The sequence below is a fragment of the Lissotriton helveticus genome, chromosome 6, assembly GCF_964261635.1.
Source record: "Lissotriton helveticus chromosome 6, aLisHel1.1, whole genome shotgun sequence".
Classification (NCBI taxonomy): domain Eukaryota; kingdom Metazoa; phylum Chordata; class Amphibia; order Caudata; family Salamandridae; genus Lissotriton; species Lissotriton helveticus.
This window is the reverse complement of record NC_136067.1, coordinates 1517551638-1517571921: the sequence shown is the minus strand read 5'-3', so window position 1 is coordinate 1517571921 and position 20284 is coordinate 1517551638. Positions and strand designations below refer to the sequence as shown.

At 43.9% G+C, this 20284-nt stretch overlaps 1 protein-coding gene across 1 annotated transcript in view; it reads left to right on the top strand.

Moving 5' to 3' along the window:
* Positions 1 to 20284, top strand: part of VRK2 (VRK serine/threonine kinase 2) — a 424890-nt gene that overhangs the window by 266955 nt on the left and 137651 nt on the right. Inside the window, 1 exon segment of the mRNA XM_078649306.1 lies at positions 16531 to 16651. Coding sequence (XP_078505432.1) covers positions 16531 to 16651 — 121 coding nt within the window.

The window sequence follows — 20284 nt, the reverse complement described above, 5'->3', positions numbered from 1 at the left end:
TATAGGAAGCTGCGGTGGGAGAAGTTGTTAGGGATACACCTTGGGGACTACATGATATGGTTGCATACAGAGCTTTCAGTAAATCCATGCCTAACAAGTTTTCACTGCAACCTGTAGTAAGGACCAAGGGAGCGTCAACATATGCAGGGCCAGTATCGAGGGGAAGGGGTTCAGAGACAGGGCTGGTCACAGGTGTTCCTGCAAAACCCACGGAGACATTCATTTTGCCAGAAAGGGGTGCCTCTGGGACTGACAGATGTGCAATAGAAGACCTGGTGGCCACAGTATGCAAAAGAAAATTCTGATTGTTCCCCACAACTGACATTTGAATATACGGGCCCCTTTGATCCACTGGAATTTGCACTCTGGTAATACCCCTTTCCTGGCTGTCCTATGCTTGGTAGGACCCTGTCTCATCAACTTCATCATAATCATCATTGTAATAAGTGCGTGTTGCTTCGTACCCATCAAACCTTTTGGTGTGGCGCTGCCGGATGGGAGCGTCAACCCTGGGCCTGCGTTCTTTATCCCGTGGATGGGGAGCGCCATGGTTTCTAGTCGGCCTCCCCTCCCTGGGAGCGTGAGGCCGAGTCTTCCCTGATCGGATGTTTTCAGCTAACACAGGACACTCATCTATCCAATGGCCGTACCCCTTACAATAAGCACACTGATCTGTTTGGAGGGCTCCCGTACGTTGAGGGCTAGAGGGGGTAGACTGGCGAGCCCTCGGAGGGGGTTGGGGTTGAGGTCTCAAATTCCCGCGGGCATCGGGACCTCGGGGAGGGTAAGCCTGCTGCAGAAGTGCCTTAGTCTTAAGATCCCTAACCTTCTTACTTTCCTTGTCTCTATCTTCATTCTCCCTATTCTTGTGATATTATGCCATAGCCAAGATACCAGTCATAGTTTGGGCAGACCACATACTTTCAACTTTCTTAAGCCTAGTGGAGATCTCAGGAAGCAAGTTGCTGACAAACTTATCAACAAATACTGGGCCAGAACCTGGGGTTCGGGGATCCAAACCACTATGTCCCTTGTATTCTGTCTCAAAATGGGTAAAGAAGTCAGCCACATTCTCATCTTTTCGCTGCCGACAGGCGTTTATTTTATCCCAGTTAATGACAGTTTCCGGCAAAAGTGTTTACATAAACGTTATTATTTTACCGGGCAAAGTCAGGATGGCAGCTTCTGGTTTAGTCCCTCCTACCCTTGCTTCTTCCATAGCCTCTAGGTCAGCCCATTTACCTCCCAACGCTACTTCATGGTCAGTATGTCCAATTTTGTCCCAAATATCAGTGGGGACAACTGTACCAAAAAGTAAATCTATATCCTCAAGAATGAGAGTACCTGCAGATATAATCTGACCTAATTCTCTGTAAAAGGCAGACGGATTCTTCCGGGGATCTGGTAATTGTCCTTTTTACTGCATTACTTCTGACCTTTTCCAAGGAACATGAACCCAAAGCCTGCGCCAGTGTACCTCAACAGCCCCTTGGCCATTATTTTGGGCATCGGTAAGTGCGTTAACAAAGGCAGGGGCTGCCTCTCTCATTGGCATAGCTGTTTCTAGAGGGGTGTTGGGAAAAGCGGTCATATCACAGTAAGCCATTAAAGCAGACATAGTGCCAAACATCCCCTCTCCCTGAACATCGACTCTTTTTATTTGCGACCTAAGATCCATTAATCTGGTGGGTATCTGCATAAGCGCATTCTCAAATCTTTGCATGACCAGGGTACACATGTATTCAGCCCAGGTGGTATGTTCCATAATCGTCCACTGGGAAAAGATGGACCATATTTCTTTAAAGTCATAAATATTACCGTTACTTATCCAACATTCACACTGTTGCCTCTGTAGATCGTTTTCTTAAAGGGTCGAAAAGCTGACTGCAGAGCGCAAGGAGGACAGTCGGGGGGAATTCAACAATTTATATAAATCCTGCTTAACTCTAGACCAAGGGGGAAGTAGGAAAAGGGTGTGTAGGGGTAAAGACGCAGGGGTTGGGCGGATGGAGACTTGTTGTCATTCCCGCAGCAAGGACAGGGTGAGCGGGCGTGGTCGGTGTCATAGGAAAAATCGGGAGTGTTGGTGTGACAGGGAGAACAGTAAGAGGGGCAGTGGGGGCAGGAGTGGGCTGTGGCGGGGGGACATGTGGGGTGTGAGGCGTCAGGGCAGGGTACATTGGGGCATATGCAGGAGGGCTTTCTTGCATGGTATCAAGCAAGGCATCACCTTCTTCTCCCCTTCCATATGGCCCTTTCATTTCTCCTCACGAGCTGGATAACACTGTTGTACCCGAGCCCCATGCTCCCTATCGGCTATTTCTACCGATTTTGTCATTTGATTTTGTAAATTTTCTCTGGCGTGGTCGGCCATTGACATACGTTCCAGTTTTCTTTCTTGAGCCTCCTGCTTTCTAGCTCTCTGCTCTATCTCTTTCCTCCAAAATCAGACAGATTCAAACATAGACGGGCGTGTTTTTCTTTTCATTAATTGTTCCTCTAAGTTGGCGAGAACTTGGGAATTAAAGGAAACATAAAGTGGCCACCGTAATTCCGCGTTACTTTGTTTCATATATTTTACCCAGAATGAGGAATACATTATGGCAGAAGGGCCATGTTTAACATACATCGTATGGCCAGGGGTCTCTTCTGGAGGAAGCGGACAAGCCGCCTCCAGCTGGGAGTCCTGCGTACACATACAACAACATAATCTCTTGAACTTACTACTGACTGGCATGCTTGAAAACAGATAAGAGACACCAGCAGGTTTTAAAACTCACCTTGCTTGCTTGGCTTTTGCAAAAGTCAATAAAGGCAGAATCATACAGAACAGACACCAGCGGGTTTTAAAAAACTCACCTTGCTCGCTTGGCTTTTGCAGAAGTCAATAACAGAATCATACAGACTTGGTGGGTGATCAGTCCACCCTTACCTTACAGGGGTAGTTCTCTTCTGCAGACGTAGGGCTGTGTCCTGCTCCAGAAATTACTTGCTAGGGGACTCAAGCGAGAACGCGGTCATGTGGCCCAGACCGGGTGGGGAGGAACAGTGGGTGAGTCGTTCGGCTTACCGGATTGCAAGAATCCCTTGGGTAGGGTACCTCAGTCGGAGTCTCTCCGTGCACCTCCTCACATCCACTGGGCCTGACCTTCGTGCTCGTGGAGTTCCTGTTCGGGCGCCATTTGAAGAACCGGATTAACCCACTTACTGGGTCTCGGCAGCGGGGGAACCGCCCAAGCCTTCCATACCCTTCATACATAGTAAAAGAAGACACAGGAGCCTTCATCTGCAGGAGGAACCCAGATTTATTCAAATAGCCCGGGCTATGGAACAGAGTCCCAAGCTCGTCAGAAACAAGACAGAGGAGGCTGCTGCTTTAGTCCGCAGCTTACAAGCCTTTTATACTTTTTCATTCTGATCTTTTGGCTGTTAGTTCATTGTTCAATCAGGTCAGTGTTTGCAGTTGATAACCAGATCCAGACGATGTTTGTAGATGGTGACCTGGTGTAGGCTTGGTACACAAATCATTGTTCACTCAGTTTGATCAAAGCTCGGTCTTTCAGGTCATTGTCCACTCAGCTTGATCAAAGCCCGGTCTTTCAGGTCATTGTTTAATCACCCTGATCAAGGCCCAGCAGTCAGACCATTGTCCAGATAACCTGATCACGGTGTCAAGGATGTTTACTAGGCTGGGAGCGGATATGGGAAACGAATCATTTACACAGGGTGTGAGTGCCTCGTGGCTTTCTGGTGAACTGCAAAGAACAGGGGGGGGGGGTTGGATGTGCGACAGTTCCTGGGTAGAAATGCAGGCTGCAAGATGGTTGTTGTCGTGGTAGTTAGATTTTCCTCAGGCATCAGCAGAAACGACCAGGTGGGTCGTTTGGAAGTGTTTCACACGAGAGGGCAATAAAAAAGCAGTGGAGTCCCGGTACAAATGATGCCGACCAGAAGAACACTTTTCCTCAAAAAAGCAGAGCATAGTCGTAGGCCAAACCCTATGTCCCCTCTCCTTTCAGATCACATGTGATCTTTGGCTATTGCCTTTGATTGGCCTCCTTATTGAGAGCCTACTGGGCACAGGATCAACAGCCTGGCTGTGTCCTCTGTGCTTCCGACGCCTCTGTGCTCTCAGGCTAGTCCTCGTTATCTCAGAGCCCCAGGGTATGGGCCCATGATCTTACCCAGTGAGCTTGGGCCCTCACTTTTTTTTTTAAGTATGGTTTTATATATCAGCGCAGATTGTTTTTCTACAACACAAGGTGCAGTTGCGCAAAACAATAATTGTCTCCTTTTGACCAATCAGAGTGAAGAAGCTTAAGAACCTGATCCACTTCTGTGGTTCTCAATGATTACAAATGAATGCAGGAGTTTTGGTCTCACCTGGTTTGAATGGTTTATTATTTACTTTTTTGTCCCCCACCAGCCTGAGAACAAATTTATTAAGAGGTCTCTTTCTTTCTTATGCTAACATTTATAAAACGGATTACACTAAAATCACAAACGATTCAGAGCAGGAGCAAAAACAGTAATTACTGCAATGTGCTTGAGCAATTTTCTCTGGGAGTTTGAAGGAACAATTCTAAATTTGAGACTCAGTCCCCCATAACTCTTGCCCTCTCTGCACATCCTGTGAATGTATTTTTAAATGGAAAAAGCTAAATTGTAGTACATTATGGTCACTTACTAAGATGAATTACCAATCATTTCACTAAAAAGAATCCATGCACATATCTTTAAATAATATCAATTGAAGCTCCTTTATGAATGTGATTTAACCTAAAATACATCTAACAATCCACAGTTAATCCAGCTTCAACCATTACCACAAGGCTCCTGTTGTTGGGTGTGGCATAAGCCCACGTTCTATGCCCTTACCTGTAACACAGATTTCATAGGGCCTATCTGACTACAACACCAAGAGTCCACTTTCTGTGACACCAGTGTATGCGAAGCAATGCTTTGTGCGGGCCATGGGGACTCTAATCACAGATCACGTCCTACAACCATGCCCTGTCTACACTATTCCCTACGTTTCTTGCCAGAGCCTGCTGGGCATTCTCTTCATCTATGGCATAGTTTACATCTAAGCCATGTGCCCCCCTCAGCCTGCTGGGCATAAGGTGTAGGCCATATCCATGCTCCATGCCCAATCCCCCTCACCCACTAGCTAGTCTTGCATATCCATCTATTGGCCATGCCAGATGTGCCTGGAATAGGGAGCATGACAAAAGGTCACAATTTTTGTGTGGTACTCTTGCCCTTACCACGCAATGATCTAAGCCCGAGGCTGTACCTATGGGCAGACTGTGTGCCCATTGACCACCTCTTTTGCCTGCTATCCTTGGCCACAAAGATCTTTGGATGCAGGGTGTGTCCTCTGGACTCTGTGTGCGCAGTACCTCTCCATGCAGGTCCTTCTGGGTGCTGTTTTTGCACATCCCAAGATTCTCCTTTGTGGGAACAAAGTCATAAGTACTTCAAAGTATGCTATTCATGGGACTCTGCAATTCCTGTACAAAAACCTATCTGTAATTTCCTTATTTAAATGTGACTTGCAACGTCCCTAGTCACCTATAATAAAGACATACCCTACTGCTGTAATAAGTTATTAATGTTGAGTTCTGACGTCACAATGACTACTGCCAGCAACTGAAGGGAAAGGCAATAAACTAAAACAAAATGTGGTCTATCCTACTTCTGCTGTTTTTCTACATAAATACAGATATGTTGAAAGGAGTTAAGTGTAGGACATAATTTTTGTTTCGCACACTTTTGGTAAATATGGACAAGATAGAATCTCTCAATATTTCTACACATTCTGAGCTACAGCTTTTACACTAGAACGTCTAATTTCATTCTTCAAGTTTATAAACATCCTATCTCTTTCATATGAAAGAGCACTGCATCGGTGAGGTTAGTGGTTTGTTGAAAGGGTTATGGTGTGGCCGTGTATTATAAGGAATAAAGTACAACCTGCCGAATATTTTTATGTTTTTACTAGTCACCTCTGAGCACCATGACCTTATGAAGGAGCTTGGCCTTCGAACTCATGTGTCTAAATAGTCACAGAAATCCTCTGTGACTTGAATATAACATACATCAGGGGGTACTTTATTCATTATAATAGATGGGATGCTGCAATCCCTGTATAAAAATGTGGGTCTAATTTCGTTATAATACATGGTATTCTGCAACCTGTCTCTAATTTCTTATATTCGGTTACTTGTGACTCACCTAGTTGTCGATTATAAAGAAATAAAGTCAGAACTCAACTCTAATAATTTATTACAGTTAAGTTCTGACGTAACTGTGCCTACTGCTATTCTGTTGGAAGGGTGAAACCCCCCAAGCAATTGCTGCCCTTTATAAAATTTATTATAAAAGCGGACAGGTTATTGGCAGCAAAAGGATCGATGACTGTTTTGCAGCCGGCACAATAAGAACTTCGACTGCCGTTATGGGTCTGTAATAGTGTCTTCACTTCATTCTTCCTTTGGTATGGTTCGCACCTATATTTCCATCTCTACTTTAGGTCATTAAGAAAATAGTGTATGGACGTGGCGATACTACCTGTACTCTTTTAAAATGTTACTGTTTTTAAACTGCTTAGCGAAATTTGCACTGACACCTTTGCACTTTATCATGAAAACAGGGTAGAGACAATATAAGCTGCTGCGAGAAATTTCAATTAAGACTGTGCTTGGCTTGCACCAATTTTCCTGTTTTTGCATGTAGAAACTCGGAAGCTATACAATATAGCATCGGAGGGGCATATAGAAGATTAGTCTGTGCACTTTCTTTCACCTTTTCCCGCAACTGTACTGCCTGTTCTAGTTTACAATTTTACTATTTCTGCACTTTTTAGCTAAATTTGCACTAACATCATTGCACTTTAACTTGGAAGCAGGATTGAGATGATATAAGTTGCTGCGAGAAATTCCAAATAAGACTATGCTTGGCTTGCATCAGTTCCCTTGTTTTTGCAAGGAGAAACTCAGGAGCTATAAAATATGGCATAAGAGGGGCATATGGGAGATTAATCTGTGCAGTTTGTTTTAACTTCTCCCTGCATCTAAGCTAAATGATTGGACTATAAATGTCCCTGGACAATGTATTTATTAATTTACAAATATCTGCTCTTTTATCATGTTTTTAATCATTTTAAGATTCAAATTTTTATTGTCTACTGTAGAGAATGCTATGGTTTTATTTAAATGAAATAAATACACTTTATTTATTTATTTAATTTCTTGTATAGCGCAAGAATAGACCCCTTACGGGGTATCTCCGCGCTTTGCTCATTAGATGTAGTCTTGGGGAGGTTGTAACAGATGAGCTGTGATCTGGTAAGCAGAACGATCCAATTATTCTTCTAGGAACAGTATAGTTTTAAACTTTTTCCTGAAGGCGAGATGGTTAGAAATTTGCCTTATGCTGAAGGGCAGGTTATTCCAGAGGGTAGGCCCTACCAAAGAAAAGGCACGGCCACCCTGTCTGGTCTTTTTTACAAGAGGGGTTTTTATCAGCAGTTGGTTACTTGAACGTAGGGATCTATCTGGTTTGTAAGGGTATAGTTTTTGACTCAGATATTTGGGTCCGTTCCCGAACAGGCACTTGTGGACGGTGCAGCAGATTTTAAATTTGACACGCTGCCGTATTGGGAGCCAGTGAAGTTCTCTTAGTAAAGGCTTGGAGGGGGTAATTGGAGGGGCATTCAAAATCAATCTTGCCGCCGTATTCGGTACCACCTGTAGACGGTTTATGGCATCCTCGTTAGCTTGTATCAGGAGCCCGTTACAGTAGTCAAGGCGACTTATTACCATGGTCTGAACAAGGGTCTTTCTGTAGTTGTCTGGGAGATAGGGGAAGACTCGTCTCAGTAGTCCAATGGTGTGAAAACATGCCCCAGCGATCGCGTTCACATGTTCTTTTAAAGTTAGATTTTGATCTAACTTCACCCCCAAATTCTTTACTGTCAATTTTGGGGAAGGTACAGGACCTAGGTCCAGGGGCCACCAATCGGGGGACCATAGTATAGATGCTTTTCCAAAAAGCATTACTTCCGTCTTCCCAACGTTACATTGGAGACGGTTGGAAGCCATCCAATTGGAGATAGCCCTCATTCCTTCGGCGAAATTTTCCCTGACATTAGCGCTGAGAGAATGGAAAGGGTAGAGGAGTTGGGTGTCGTCAGCGTAAGACACCGGAGTGAATCCATATTTCCTCACAGTCTCAGCAAGGGGGGCCACATACACATTAAACAATGTGGGGCTTAGGCATGAGCCCTGTGGCACCCCCTTCGTGAGCACCCTAGAGGAGGAACGATAGGGTCCCAAGCTGACGGATTGTGAGCGCCCGGACAAGAAACTCTCCAACCAAGAAAGGGCCTGTCCTCCAATGCCCACTCCCTTTAGACGGCTCATGAGAATCTTATGAGACACAGTATCAAAAGCGGCCGACAGGTCTAACAGCACCAAAATCATTGAGCCTCCTCTATCTTGTGACATCTTGATGTTGTCGGTCACGGAGAGGAGTGCTGATTCGGTGCTGTAGTTGGGCCTGAACCCAGATTGTGAGTGGTCCAGGCCCCCTGTCGCCTCTATGAAACTGGACATGTGGGTGTTAACATGTTTCTCGGCTAGTTTACTCAGGAGGGGCAGAAGAGAGATAGGGCGAAGATTGGAGAGTTCTGTCCTTTGGCTTTGGCAGTGCAAGCCAGTAGCCAGTCAGGTCACAGACCATATTTAAAGCAGCTGTTTAAAGAAAGAAAATGCTCTGTACAGTAACAAGCAGAAAGAAGATATTTATGGCAACATGTTTATTTTTTGCAGTTCTTGGATAATTATACAAAAATGTGTCTTTCTACGTGTTCCCACTGCATCTTTCTTTTTAACTAACTTGTAATAAACTGCTTTGAATATCTTTTTGTAACAAACATGTAATAGTTTTTTATGTTTCATTTTGTACTAGAGAATCTATTTGTATTTTTCGTGTTAGCATACATGTTCTCTCTTTCATATGAACGAGCTACGCACCAAAGATTTAAGATGTTTGTGGGCAAGGTGATGGTGTGAGCATGTACTATAAGAAATAAAGTACCCCTGCTATACATGAGATAGATATTTCAAATCACTTCTGAATTCCATAACCTTATAAAGCAGCTTGGCCTTCGGCCTCATTCCTCCATTTGGTCATGGAATTCCTCAGTGACTTGCAGTATACTTCTAAAGCACGGCAGGGGATACTTTCGCCTACATGTTAAAATCTTTGCTAACGCCAGACCTACACATAAAAAAATGCTTAGTGAATACCAGTCTCATCCTTGACAAAAGTGTAATCATTCACTGACTTATTTGCTTCAGAACTTTCTAGTTTAAAATATGTTGATATTTACAACTGCAGTGAACCAAAGTCTAAAGCTAGGCTACTTATACGAATATATCAGAACTGTCAATAAGTTGTTGAAACCCTGAAATTTCCCACCCATAGTTAGAAACATCTAAGAATGACTGATTTTCTGCACACCTAAAATAGCCCAAATATGCTATGAATTAGACGTTTAAAGTATTGCAAGAGTTAAGTTAAATCCCAATGTAGTGTTTCTAGAGAGAGAGAGACAGACAGACTCAACGAGAGAGAGAGAGACTTAACGAGAGAGACCAGTGGTGTAGGAAGGTCAGGTGGTACCCTGTGTGGAAAATTTCTTGTCACCCCGCGTAAAGTGCAGCCGCGTTCAGGGCCGGACTAGGAACCACAACCGGCCCCGGCAAAGTGCTCGGCCAGCACCCCCTCCCCACTCGGGGGGGGGGAGAGGGTTGGGGGTGCTGCCGATCTCTTTCCTGGGGCCGGTTTTCGGACGATTTTGTTACAGGGCCGATTTTGCAGCAATGCTGCAGAAACGGCCCCCAGGGGGCCCAAAACCAGCCCCCACCCGTACGGCACACTGGGTGATTGCCCGGTGCCCGCTATGGCCAGTCCGGCCCTGGCCGCGTTTCGTTGCATTTGGTGACTGAACTAAAAAGTTTCAGTACGTACATATTTTTGCTATTTTGTCTCCCCCCCCCTCAGTGTAGAGACCGGGGGCGGCCCGCACCCCCTTCCTACGCCGCTGAGAGAGACTCAACCAGAAAGAGAGAGAGAGACAGACTCAACGAGAGAGAGAGACTCAACGAGACAGACCAGTGGTGAAGGAAGGTCAGGTGGTACCCTGTGTGAAAATTTTCTTGTCACCCCGCGTAAAGTGCAGCCACGTTCAGGGCCGGACTGGGAACCACAACCGGCCCCGGCAAAGTGCTCAGCCGGCACCCCTCCCCACTCGGGGGGAGGGAGGGGTGGGTTGGGGGTGCCGCAGAGCTCTTTCCTGGGGCCGGTTTTCGGACGATTTTGTTACAGGGCCGATTTTGCAGCGCTGCTGCAAAAACGGCCCCCAGGGGGCCCAAAACCGGCCACCACCAGTACAGCGCACCGGGGGATTGCCCGGTGCCCGCTATGGCCAGTCCGGCCCTGGCCGCGTTTCGTTGCATTTGGTGACTGAACTAAAAAGTTTCAGTACGTACATATTTTTGCTATTTTGTCACCCCCACCCTCCCCCCCCTCAGTGTAGAGACCGGGGGCGGCCCGCACCCACCGCACCCCCTTCCTACGCCGCTGAGAGAGACTCAACCAGAAAGAGAGAGAGAGAGAGAGAGAGAGAGACTCAACGAGAGAGAGACAGACATCCAAGCAACAGCCTCCTGTAGTCAGCACCTGCTGTGTGGAGAGTGAATCTGTCATAACCGGATGGAGTTTGTGGCTGAGGGAGGGATCTTTGCAGCTCACCATGACAAGGCCTTCCCCAGTCAGTGTATGTACGTAGACTACAGCTGAATCACATAAGTTGCAGCGACAGTACGAGGACATCCCTCTTTCTAATATTGGTTAGTCGCTATTTCCAAGTGTCTTTGTTCATGCCCAGCCAATAACCATTTAGTTAAAAGAAAAGGATTCACTGATTATTAAACAAAAGGAACATCACTAAAGCAGATCAGTTGAATGTTAAAAGCAGGGTGTTTCTGAGAACGTTTAGGAATACAAGGAAGCAATTGTCATTATATGATAAAATGTGAAGTTACATTCTCTAAGCACTAGTTTCCAAGTAAATGTATCATCCTGGAGATCATGTTATTGTCAAGGTAGCTTGTGTTTCTATCCAGATATAGTACCAGTAAATTGCAGTTTATTTTGTTATAGGTCTTTGTTGCACATTTCACAGAGCATTCTCGTTGTGTGCCAAAACTTCTTTGAAGTTTTTGAACGCCCACAACTTTAAAATGGAGCATTGAATGAGCTGTTCTTTACTCCTTCTGGCTTAAACTTCAGAAGCAGGATGTGCATGTTACACATAGCAGTGCTAAAGCACAAACCCTTGAAATTAAACCAGAGGTCAATCGTGCTCTGGTACGTGCAGGCACACCTGCATGCTCACCTGCACTCACACTTGCTGTGGCACTTACCAGTAAACTCACTCGCACCTGCACTCACAATGCCACTGATATTTACTTAGACCGGTAACCTCACTCACACCTCACTGCCACAAATATGGGTAACCTTCCTTCCACCTGCAATGGAAGATAAAAAGTGAGCTCATGCGCACCTCACTCACGGCTGCACTGGAACTTGCACCAGTAAGCTGACTCGCCACTCTGATGCCTTTGCTGGCACTTGCGCCATAACATGTACTGGCACTTTAACTCACACTTGGACTGGCATCATTAAGGAACCTCTCACACCAACACTGACACCTTTTCTAGCACTAGCATTCACCCCTGCACCACTGCTTGCACTCACACCTACTCTGACACTTGCACTAGTAACATCTGGTCACTACTAGATGATTTAAATCACATTAACTGGTGGCTTCATGCAGCATCTCAGTCTCTCACAGCTGCACTCACTACTGAGTAATCAAGGAGGGTGATTCATAAAAAAAATTAGAGAACAGAGAGGCAACAGTATAGAATACAGTGCATCAATTGAGTTATTTTTCAACAAAGAGTGTTCATATGTGTTCACACAGAGAGTAGCGGTCCTTCAAGTTGTTCTTCAAATATTTTTATTGGAGTCTTCAAATAATATCTTGACAGAAATGATAGCCAACGTGTTTCGCCCAGATTGGGCTTCCTCAGGGCTGTAAGTATAACCATACAATAATCAGGATATATGTAGACATAATTATAAAAACATTTCATTAATACAACACAGTGAGACTAATACAGTTATCTAACACAAATATCCTATATATACACAAGTGTCCAAGTTCAATTGATATTAAATATGTTGAAGGACCATACAATATCAAAGAAAACCTTCATGATTACAAATAAAAGGGAGGTTTGTTACATTGAACCGGGCCAATGGTATTCCATCTTGTTATATATATAAGGCAAGATTGTCACCCTAGTTGTCTTGATGACATCATGTTCAAATAGTCGAACTTATACATGCAAGTTAACACTACATGTCATGTAACAATATGTCTAACACCCAGTGACATGTGTGATCAAGGTATAACAGAAAGGAAAATGCGAGAATAAAACGCAAGGAACAGAGAGAAAGCCCCATACAATAAGAAAACCAGATGAGCAAAGAAGAAGCTGATGAGAGAGCGAGAAGAGAAGAAAAGACAACGAAACACAAAAATCCAAAACGAGTTTCTACATGATCACAACAGCAGAGAAAAATAATAACATAAACGTGTTTTAAGTAACATAGTGCCACTAGGACGACACCAGTATTTGATTGTTAAAATCAACTGTTAGCCGGCCTAAGCGCCACATTGTAACTAAATGTATCGCGAGCAATGAACAAAGAATACACATGCACACAACTCACCAAAGATATATTTGAACGCCAACGGCACTGCAGTATGAGGCCCCACGAATTGCGTACACGGAATCTTTGGTAACGAATTAGAGCTGTAAACATAACATATAGCACAATTAATTGTGCACACGCAACTATGTTGAAAGCGCTGGCCGGCACTATATTCTTATTTAAGAAGAGTAATTTCTACCTGTCTATAAGTAGTGCGGTCCACACACTTTCTAATTAGATACGAAATGCAAGTGTGAATGGAACAAGAAAACGGTCCTGACGCTGAAATGTGATTTCAAATGAGTCTTCCTGTATTGGAAACAATTAATACGGATATTTATAATCCACCATACATGGGCTATCTTCACAGAAGATACACAAACAAATGGTAGTGCAGCTATCTGATTAGGCACAAACGTTTCAAAACACACAAATCAAATAAACACGCTCAGAAATACCTCAAAAACGTGTAGTGATCAAATCTCAGTGAGTGATGCACTAAAATCCGGGTTGACACTGTGATAGGTGTCCCTGGAAGTCACACTGTAAGAGAGACACGCAAATAAATGTATTAAGTAAAAAACACTAAAATATTTCAATAGGCAGCTGCCTCCTATTTCATACACCAATTAGGAGTCAAGTAACAGTTGGGAATTCTGTCCAACAGGGGACCATGAAGTGGCAAAAAGGGACGGAACAAGACACATAGCCCTGATGATAAGGCCAATACGTAACGTGCCCCATCTTCTGGGTGAGCACATAGATATGATCATAAAATTCAATAATGTTATGCAATTGAGAATACCCCGAAGTAAATACACGGGTAATTAGCTTTCAGTGCACTCGTGAGCACCAACATGAAGACCTCTGGTAACTACACATAAAATGTGTGAAAACAGATGACCGGTCGAGACAACCTGGGGAGTCTCATAAACTGATTCATAAACCTCAAAGAACAAAAATATCTCCAGAGAGACACCTGGTAATGGATGATGAACTGGTATACTGGTGGTTGGGGTAAAAGTTGGCGAGCAAAAGTAGTTGTTTTATTCTGATTGTGAGGTGGATGCGTGAAGGTGGATAGAAGATTTGGGCAGTGGTGTGTGTATTTAGCTTACAGATGGGAACAGAGCATGTGACAAAGTTGGAGCACAGGGGAATCTTTGATCCCACTGATTGCCATTGTCTTCCATTTTAGTTTCAGAATTGGAAGGTCAGAGTCAGAACTGCGGAGATGTAGAAGCTTCCATTTTCTGTTATGGGGAGGGTAGGGCGCGTCAGTGAGAGAACGTGGGTAGGTTAGGCATGGCCCATCTGGCAGCTCTGAATTAATCTGCTACATAAAATCTAAACTTGTATCCAAGTAATCAAAATGAACACCCAGATGAACTCTGAAATCCCTAATGTATCATTGGAGAACGGGTAGTTTGGCAGTCGAAATGCCACTCAGGCACAGGACTTCATGTGAGCAGGTCCCAGCTATGAGTGATCATAGACATTTTTGTTGTTTGATTTGGTGTTTTAAAATCTGGCATCATAGTGAAGCAGTAGATGAGATCAGTGCAAGCAGAGCGTGTTATATCTGTGGAAGCTAACATAGCTGTGCTGTCAGAGGCCAGAGTATGCGTTCTGTATGTGAGTAGGTATGCCAGCAGGTGTGAACCCTTGAAGAATGCTTGACTACAGGGTCTGACTACCTCCGAGACCCTATGGAGCAATTTCTAGACCATTAGATTAAATAAAAAGTGGTATTACGATCACTTGAATTCTTGTTCTACTTGCACTAGAGTGTCGCAGTGTCATACAAACGACAATGAAATGTCACACATATGAGCACTGAAAACATGTAAATGTCACACATAAGCCTACGGAAACCTTAACAGCTATTGTGACATGACGCCATTTTTGAAAACGAGACGCCCCGGAACTGAAGAGTAGTGTAACTGACAGAAAAGAAGTTGTGAATGCGCGTGCATTATTAAAATCTCTCCGCGGTGACTGGTGGATTTACGACCGCTGGAATCACTGCAGAAGAGCACGTGGTAGCGATTGTGTGTTCATTTTAATACCAGTGGCCAAGTTTTGCATTAGGCCTTTTCTGAATCTAGTGCTGAAAATAAAAAGCCCCCGAAGGGAGGCAGCAGCATACTGCTAGACTGAAGGGCTTTTAGAAACTCGATATTCATAATAGCACAGTAGAGGGCTGGACTCAAGCGGAGTGCAGCGCGTTAGGTAGGGCTGGTCTTGTGTTCTGCTCTTGTGAGAATGCACAGACGCTAAAGTGAAACCATGAAGGCTTTTGGCGCTGGCTACTCATATGTGGGCTCGACACCACCGAAACTTTGCTGAACAGTTAATTCATTTGGAAACATACTCTCAAATCAAAGTTACAATGTAGCTTCAATGCTTTGAAGTCTTAGTTTTCTTTCTAAAGGCAGGGATAAACAAGTGACACCCTTCAGCTTGTCCTGGCGTTTTTATCCAGCAGACCGTTACTTATTTGACTTGTAGTTTCACGTTTAGAAAACGATACGTTTTAAAAATCCTAGCATGTAAAGTGCTGGGTGTTAAAAAGCCGGCACTGGCTACAGCAAGCGCTTCCCGTAAAATGACACGGGGCCCGTTGCATATAGAGTTTACTGCAATATCATTTTTAACCTGTTTACACCCTGGCATGGGGTTCGGCATATTTGTTCCAATGATGTGGACTGACACAGTGTCATTGTTTTGTTTTGGTGTTTCATAGAGCGCTAAATGCATCACCTAAAGCTTCGAAGCACTTTGTGATCGAGGCACACCAACACATTCACAATATATTAGATTTGATAACGTTTGTATTTAAAAATAGACACGTTCAGTTAGTGAAATCCTAAAATTATAAAGTTATAGTCAATATAGTAGTTTAAAATCCGAGGAAGGTTTAAAAAAAAAATCTAAAATCCATATATTGATTTTTTTTTTTTACTTGAGCAATATACTGCATACCATGAAATGTACTGGATACGGTTACTTTTGTTTTCTGATCTTATTTACTCTGCACGTTTTTTCTTAGCTTTTTCTTTGCCGTTTTGTGGTATACTTTAAATTGGGAACATCTTCTTCAAAGCTATGGTTATACCTGGGGAGAGCATCAGCTCACTGCGCGTGCAGTTACCGTTCGGCTGAGGCGGGAGCGCTGAGCGCCACTAGATGGCAGGTTTGTCATGCGCCCGATTGCAGCCGAGCAGGAAAGTCCATCCGTGTTTAGTCTGGGCTCGAAGGGTCTGCGCGTGGCCAGGGCAGACCCCGTGGACTTCCTGAAACATGTGTTAGCAATTTTGCCGCAGACATGGCTTTCTTTGTTTTACTGCCTGGCTCTCTGAGAAAGTGTTGGTGCCTGGTTATAGGCTGTCTGGATCATGTCAGAGGACACGGGGATCAAGTTCATCTGACAGCCCAGGCAGGGGCTGGATGGAGGTGAGGAAACTGACCCTCCACTCTCAGCAGCAACAAGTCACCGCTTGTCTGAAGGCCAAGGCCAAAAACCCCGGGCGGCTTGAGCTATTCTGCAGCTGAATAAACAAAACACTCTGCCCGCTTGGCTTTTACGTATTTCAAGTTCAGTCAAAAGGTTTTCTATTTCTAATCATCCATCTTTCTCTCTCTTTTTTTACTCCTCCACGCTGGCTCCCAAAGCCCCGTCCAGACGAGGTGACCTGGAAATCCTTGGCTATTGCCTGCTGCAGTGGTTATGTGGGAAACTGCCCTGGGAACAGCATGTGAAGGACCCTGCCGCCGTCCAGTCTGCTAAAACGAAGTATGTCTGCTGGTGGTTGCTTAGCCATTTTACAAAGCGTAACCTAAAACTGGACGCTCAACCTTTGACCCGACATCCCGCTTGAGCATTTCTGCAATCAGCGCCATTTTAAATATTATACATGACGTAAATGCTAAGTTGTGTAACTCTTTTATTCTCCTCTTGTGTACCTGCTTTTTTCAGTTAAAGCTCACGTTGGAAGTAAAAGTTTTTTCGAACTCTTTGAAAAAACACAAATAAATAAAACCCACGCACAGAGTAGAATATACCTCCCTTAATGCAGGTTGAGCGGCCAAAAGCGCCTCCCCGTTTAAATACAGTATGGGAGACACACGGGTGCTTTGGGCAACAGAGTGTATATATATTGATGTGTGGCTTAGTGAGCACAGTGCTCTAAACAGTGTCATCATAAACATTTTTTTTGGGGGGAGGGGCTGTGAACAAGATATACTAGGGTGGAGGGCTGTTCGGAAAATCTTTGGATTTTATTACCAATTTCCTATTAGTTCAAACCCACATGATTACAGTAATACTAAATTATATGCTATACTTTGTTGAAATGTCTTGCATGGGACCCCACAAATCCTTAAGCTTACCCTGGGTAGAGAGAAAGACAGAGTCAGAGTAAAGGTAGGCAGAGAAGTTTAGATACCAAAATAGAATAGACAGAAGTCAATAGAGCGAAAGCTCACTTTTCCAGCTGCCCTTGGATGGTAGGGGCCCTGGGCAATTGCTTGCCTTGCCCATTTATTGATCTGCCTCTGGCTCTCAAAGAGGTTTACAACTGGTAACTCAAATTAAGGGCATGCCCCCATCGCACTCTCGTTAATATTCTGTGCAGTAGGATTCTAATACTACACACACTTTAGAGTAACCGCTCCAGGAAAAAACGCCCCATCCATGAACGGGACATGTGGGAGTTCAATAATCGCCAGTGTATTTTTTATGGCACCAGATTAGATTACTAGCAGTATGGAAGTGTGTAGAGGCCAATGGCTAAATGTACATTTAGGAAAACACTTTAATAAAATAAATACAACATCCTTTGCTTGTGGGGGTGTATTGAATTGGAATGAGTGTACTCGTGGGATGATGTAACCAAAGGCCCACCGTGCTAAGAAATCCTGTCTTTACCTCTGGTAAAGAGGCTGAATCCACAAAAGAAAAGGAACGTTGTTGCCTCTAGTCAGACTGATTTAGCTAGAATTATTAATCCTTTTATATATGTACTAAAAAAGGGTCACCAGGAAACTATTATAATAATAATAATACTGAGCTTATAAAGCCCCTGGTTACACTAGCCAGTGTGTCCCCGCGCTGTGCCGCTGAAGAACCTGTCCTGGCCTGTTCCTGTGAGGTGCCCACTCCTGGGCACCCCAAGGTGAAGCCAGGCATCCTAGCGGTAGGGCCGGTGTGGAGATTAAGCGAGCTATTGCCCAGAGTTGCAGAGTGGGACCCATGATTAGAGTAGGCACCCAGGCGAGAGAATTATCGGGTCCGAGGACATTGAGCCGAAGACCCTGCCGCGACAGGAATTGAACCCTGGTGCGGGCTAGACCTCTGCATCAGAGTCCGCCACTCTAACCAGTGAGCCACACTTCTCCACCATTATGGGGCGTATGTATGGCTTTTTTGTTCTCTAGTGTTAGGATGTATACATGTTACAAATGTATAGTTGTGGTATGTTCCCATGCCACCCAGGAGTCATACCTTTGACCAAATTTCCTAAATGCACTGCACCTAGTAAATCACCTGTGCGTACCCTGTACACATATAAATCACATAGATACACACTTAGGAGTCCCGGCTTGGCAGGGATATGATCCAGTGTGAAGGAACATTAGAAAGCTTTATCTTGCTTGGAATAGAGCTCAAAATCTTCCAGTCTGAGTAAGGGAGACCTGGCATCCAGCCATAAAAAACTTTGATGTGTAGATGAGAAACGTATTTGATTGTGGTCTGTTTCTGTACAGACCTGAAGTCGTATCTGTAACCAGAACAAAGATACCTTAAAACGGCATTTTGCTACAAGTTGATATCCAAATTTCCTAAATTCACTGCACCCGATTTACCACCATTGAGTTTCCCAAACTCATTGCAGACCCATATTTGTCTTATACCCTCCCACTGGGGAGACCCAGAAGAACACAGGTGGGTATCAAACATTGGCTGAGATATGTTCCTGCACAAGAAAGACTGAATGGAATTTTTTGGAAATAAATGCTAGAAATCTGACTAAAGTCATGTTCTACAGGGGATCCAGTAAATAGCAAGATGTGGCTGGTGCTAATATATCCTTCTGTAGTTTTACACTTTCCACATCGCCCTGAGTTTGAGATCTGATATGAAATGCACAGTACACCAGAAACAGGGACTCTGCCACAATGTAGTGATCTGTGCAATTATCACATTATTGATTTTTGCAGACTATGGGCCAGATGTAAATTCAAATTTGCGCGTCCTCAATAGCGAATTTTACCGATTCGCTATTAGGGACTGGCAAAATTGAATGTAGGTAGGAATCGCTAAAATATTAGCGATTCCTTTATACTCCTTAATAACGAATTGCTAATTGAGATTCGTTAATAAGGAATACCTACCCATTCATTCCAATGGGCTAGGAGGCCCATAGGAATAAATGGGAAGATATTCAATATTTGTGATTCGGTAGTAAAGAATCACAACTAGCGCCAGCTATTTCAAGGGTGCCAGGCTGTCAAAAGAACACCCTGTTGCATCCCTGAAATGTGCATGTGTGCAAATGTGGTGCACATACATTCCATAAGGGTATGGATGTGTGCCACATGTCACTTTAAAAAAAGCAAAAACGTGCTTTTTTAAAGGGAATCGCTAATTACCACCAACTTGAAGTTGGTGGTAATTAGCGATTCTGTAAGGCTGAAGTGCACTTTTTTTGTGCTACTTACATTGCATTTAAGGAATCTCAATTTCCGATTCCTTAAATGCAAGAGCAAAATAACGTATTGCAATTTTGTGATTCATTATTTTGCAAGTAGGTTTAAACTCACCTACATTGCTCTCACCCAAATACCGGTCGGAAACGCAGAAATTCTGTGAATTTCTGCGTTACCGCTCGGTATTTGGCCACCTACATCTGGCCCTATATTTCCTAGAAAACTCCACACACATTTGGCATTGCCAAACTCTAGACATTCAGAGCTACATTTCCTTCTTTAGGTTTCCAGGATTTAAATCTATCCATTTGAGAAATGCAGCAAAATACTGAGCAAATTTTTTAAAAATAATGAAAAGATATACATATTTTTCATTCTCTTCAGGCTGAATTAGGATTTGATGTGGGGTTTACAACAATGCACAGCCCCGAATGTGCTAAATATATTTTATGTCAGTGCTCATAGCGACAAAAAAGCTACAACACAGAGGTGTACAAACACACCTGCAGTCAAAAGATTAATTTAGTCACGCTCTAGCCAGTTATCTTAACTAACTTTTCACTGTGTCATTTGGCCTCATTAGCTTGAAGCGAAAATGAAGAAGAGTACCTTGGTAAAAGGGTGTACAGGTATTAAGAATAGAGAGAACCCGGATAGGAGATCTCTGGGACTCTGGCGGAGGCAAGTCCTTCCTATCCCTACAAACCACATATGAGCT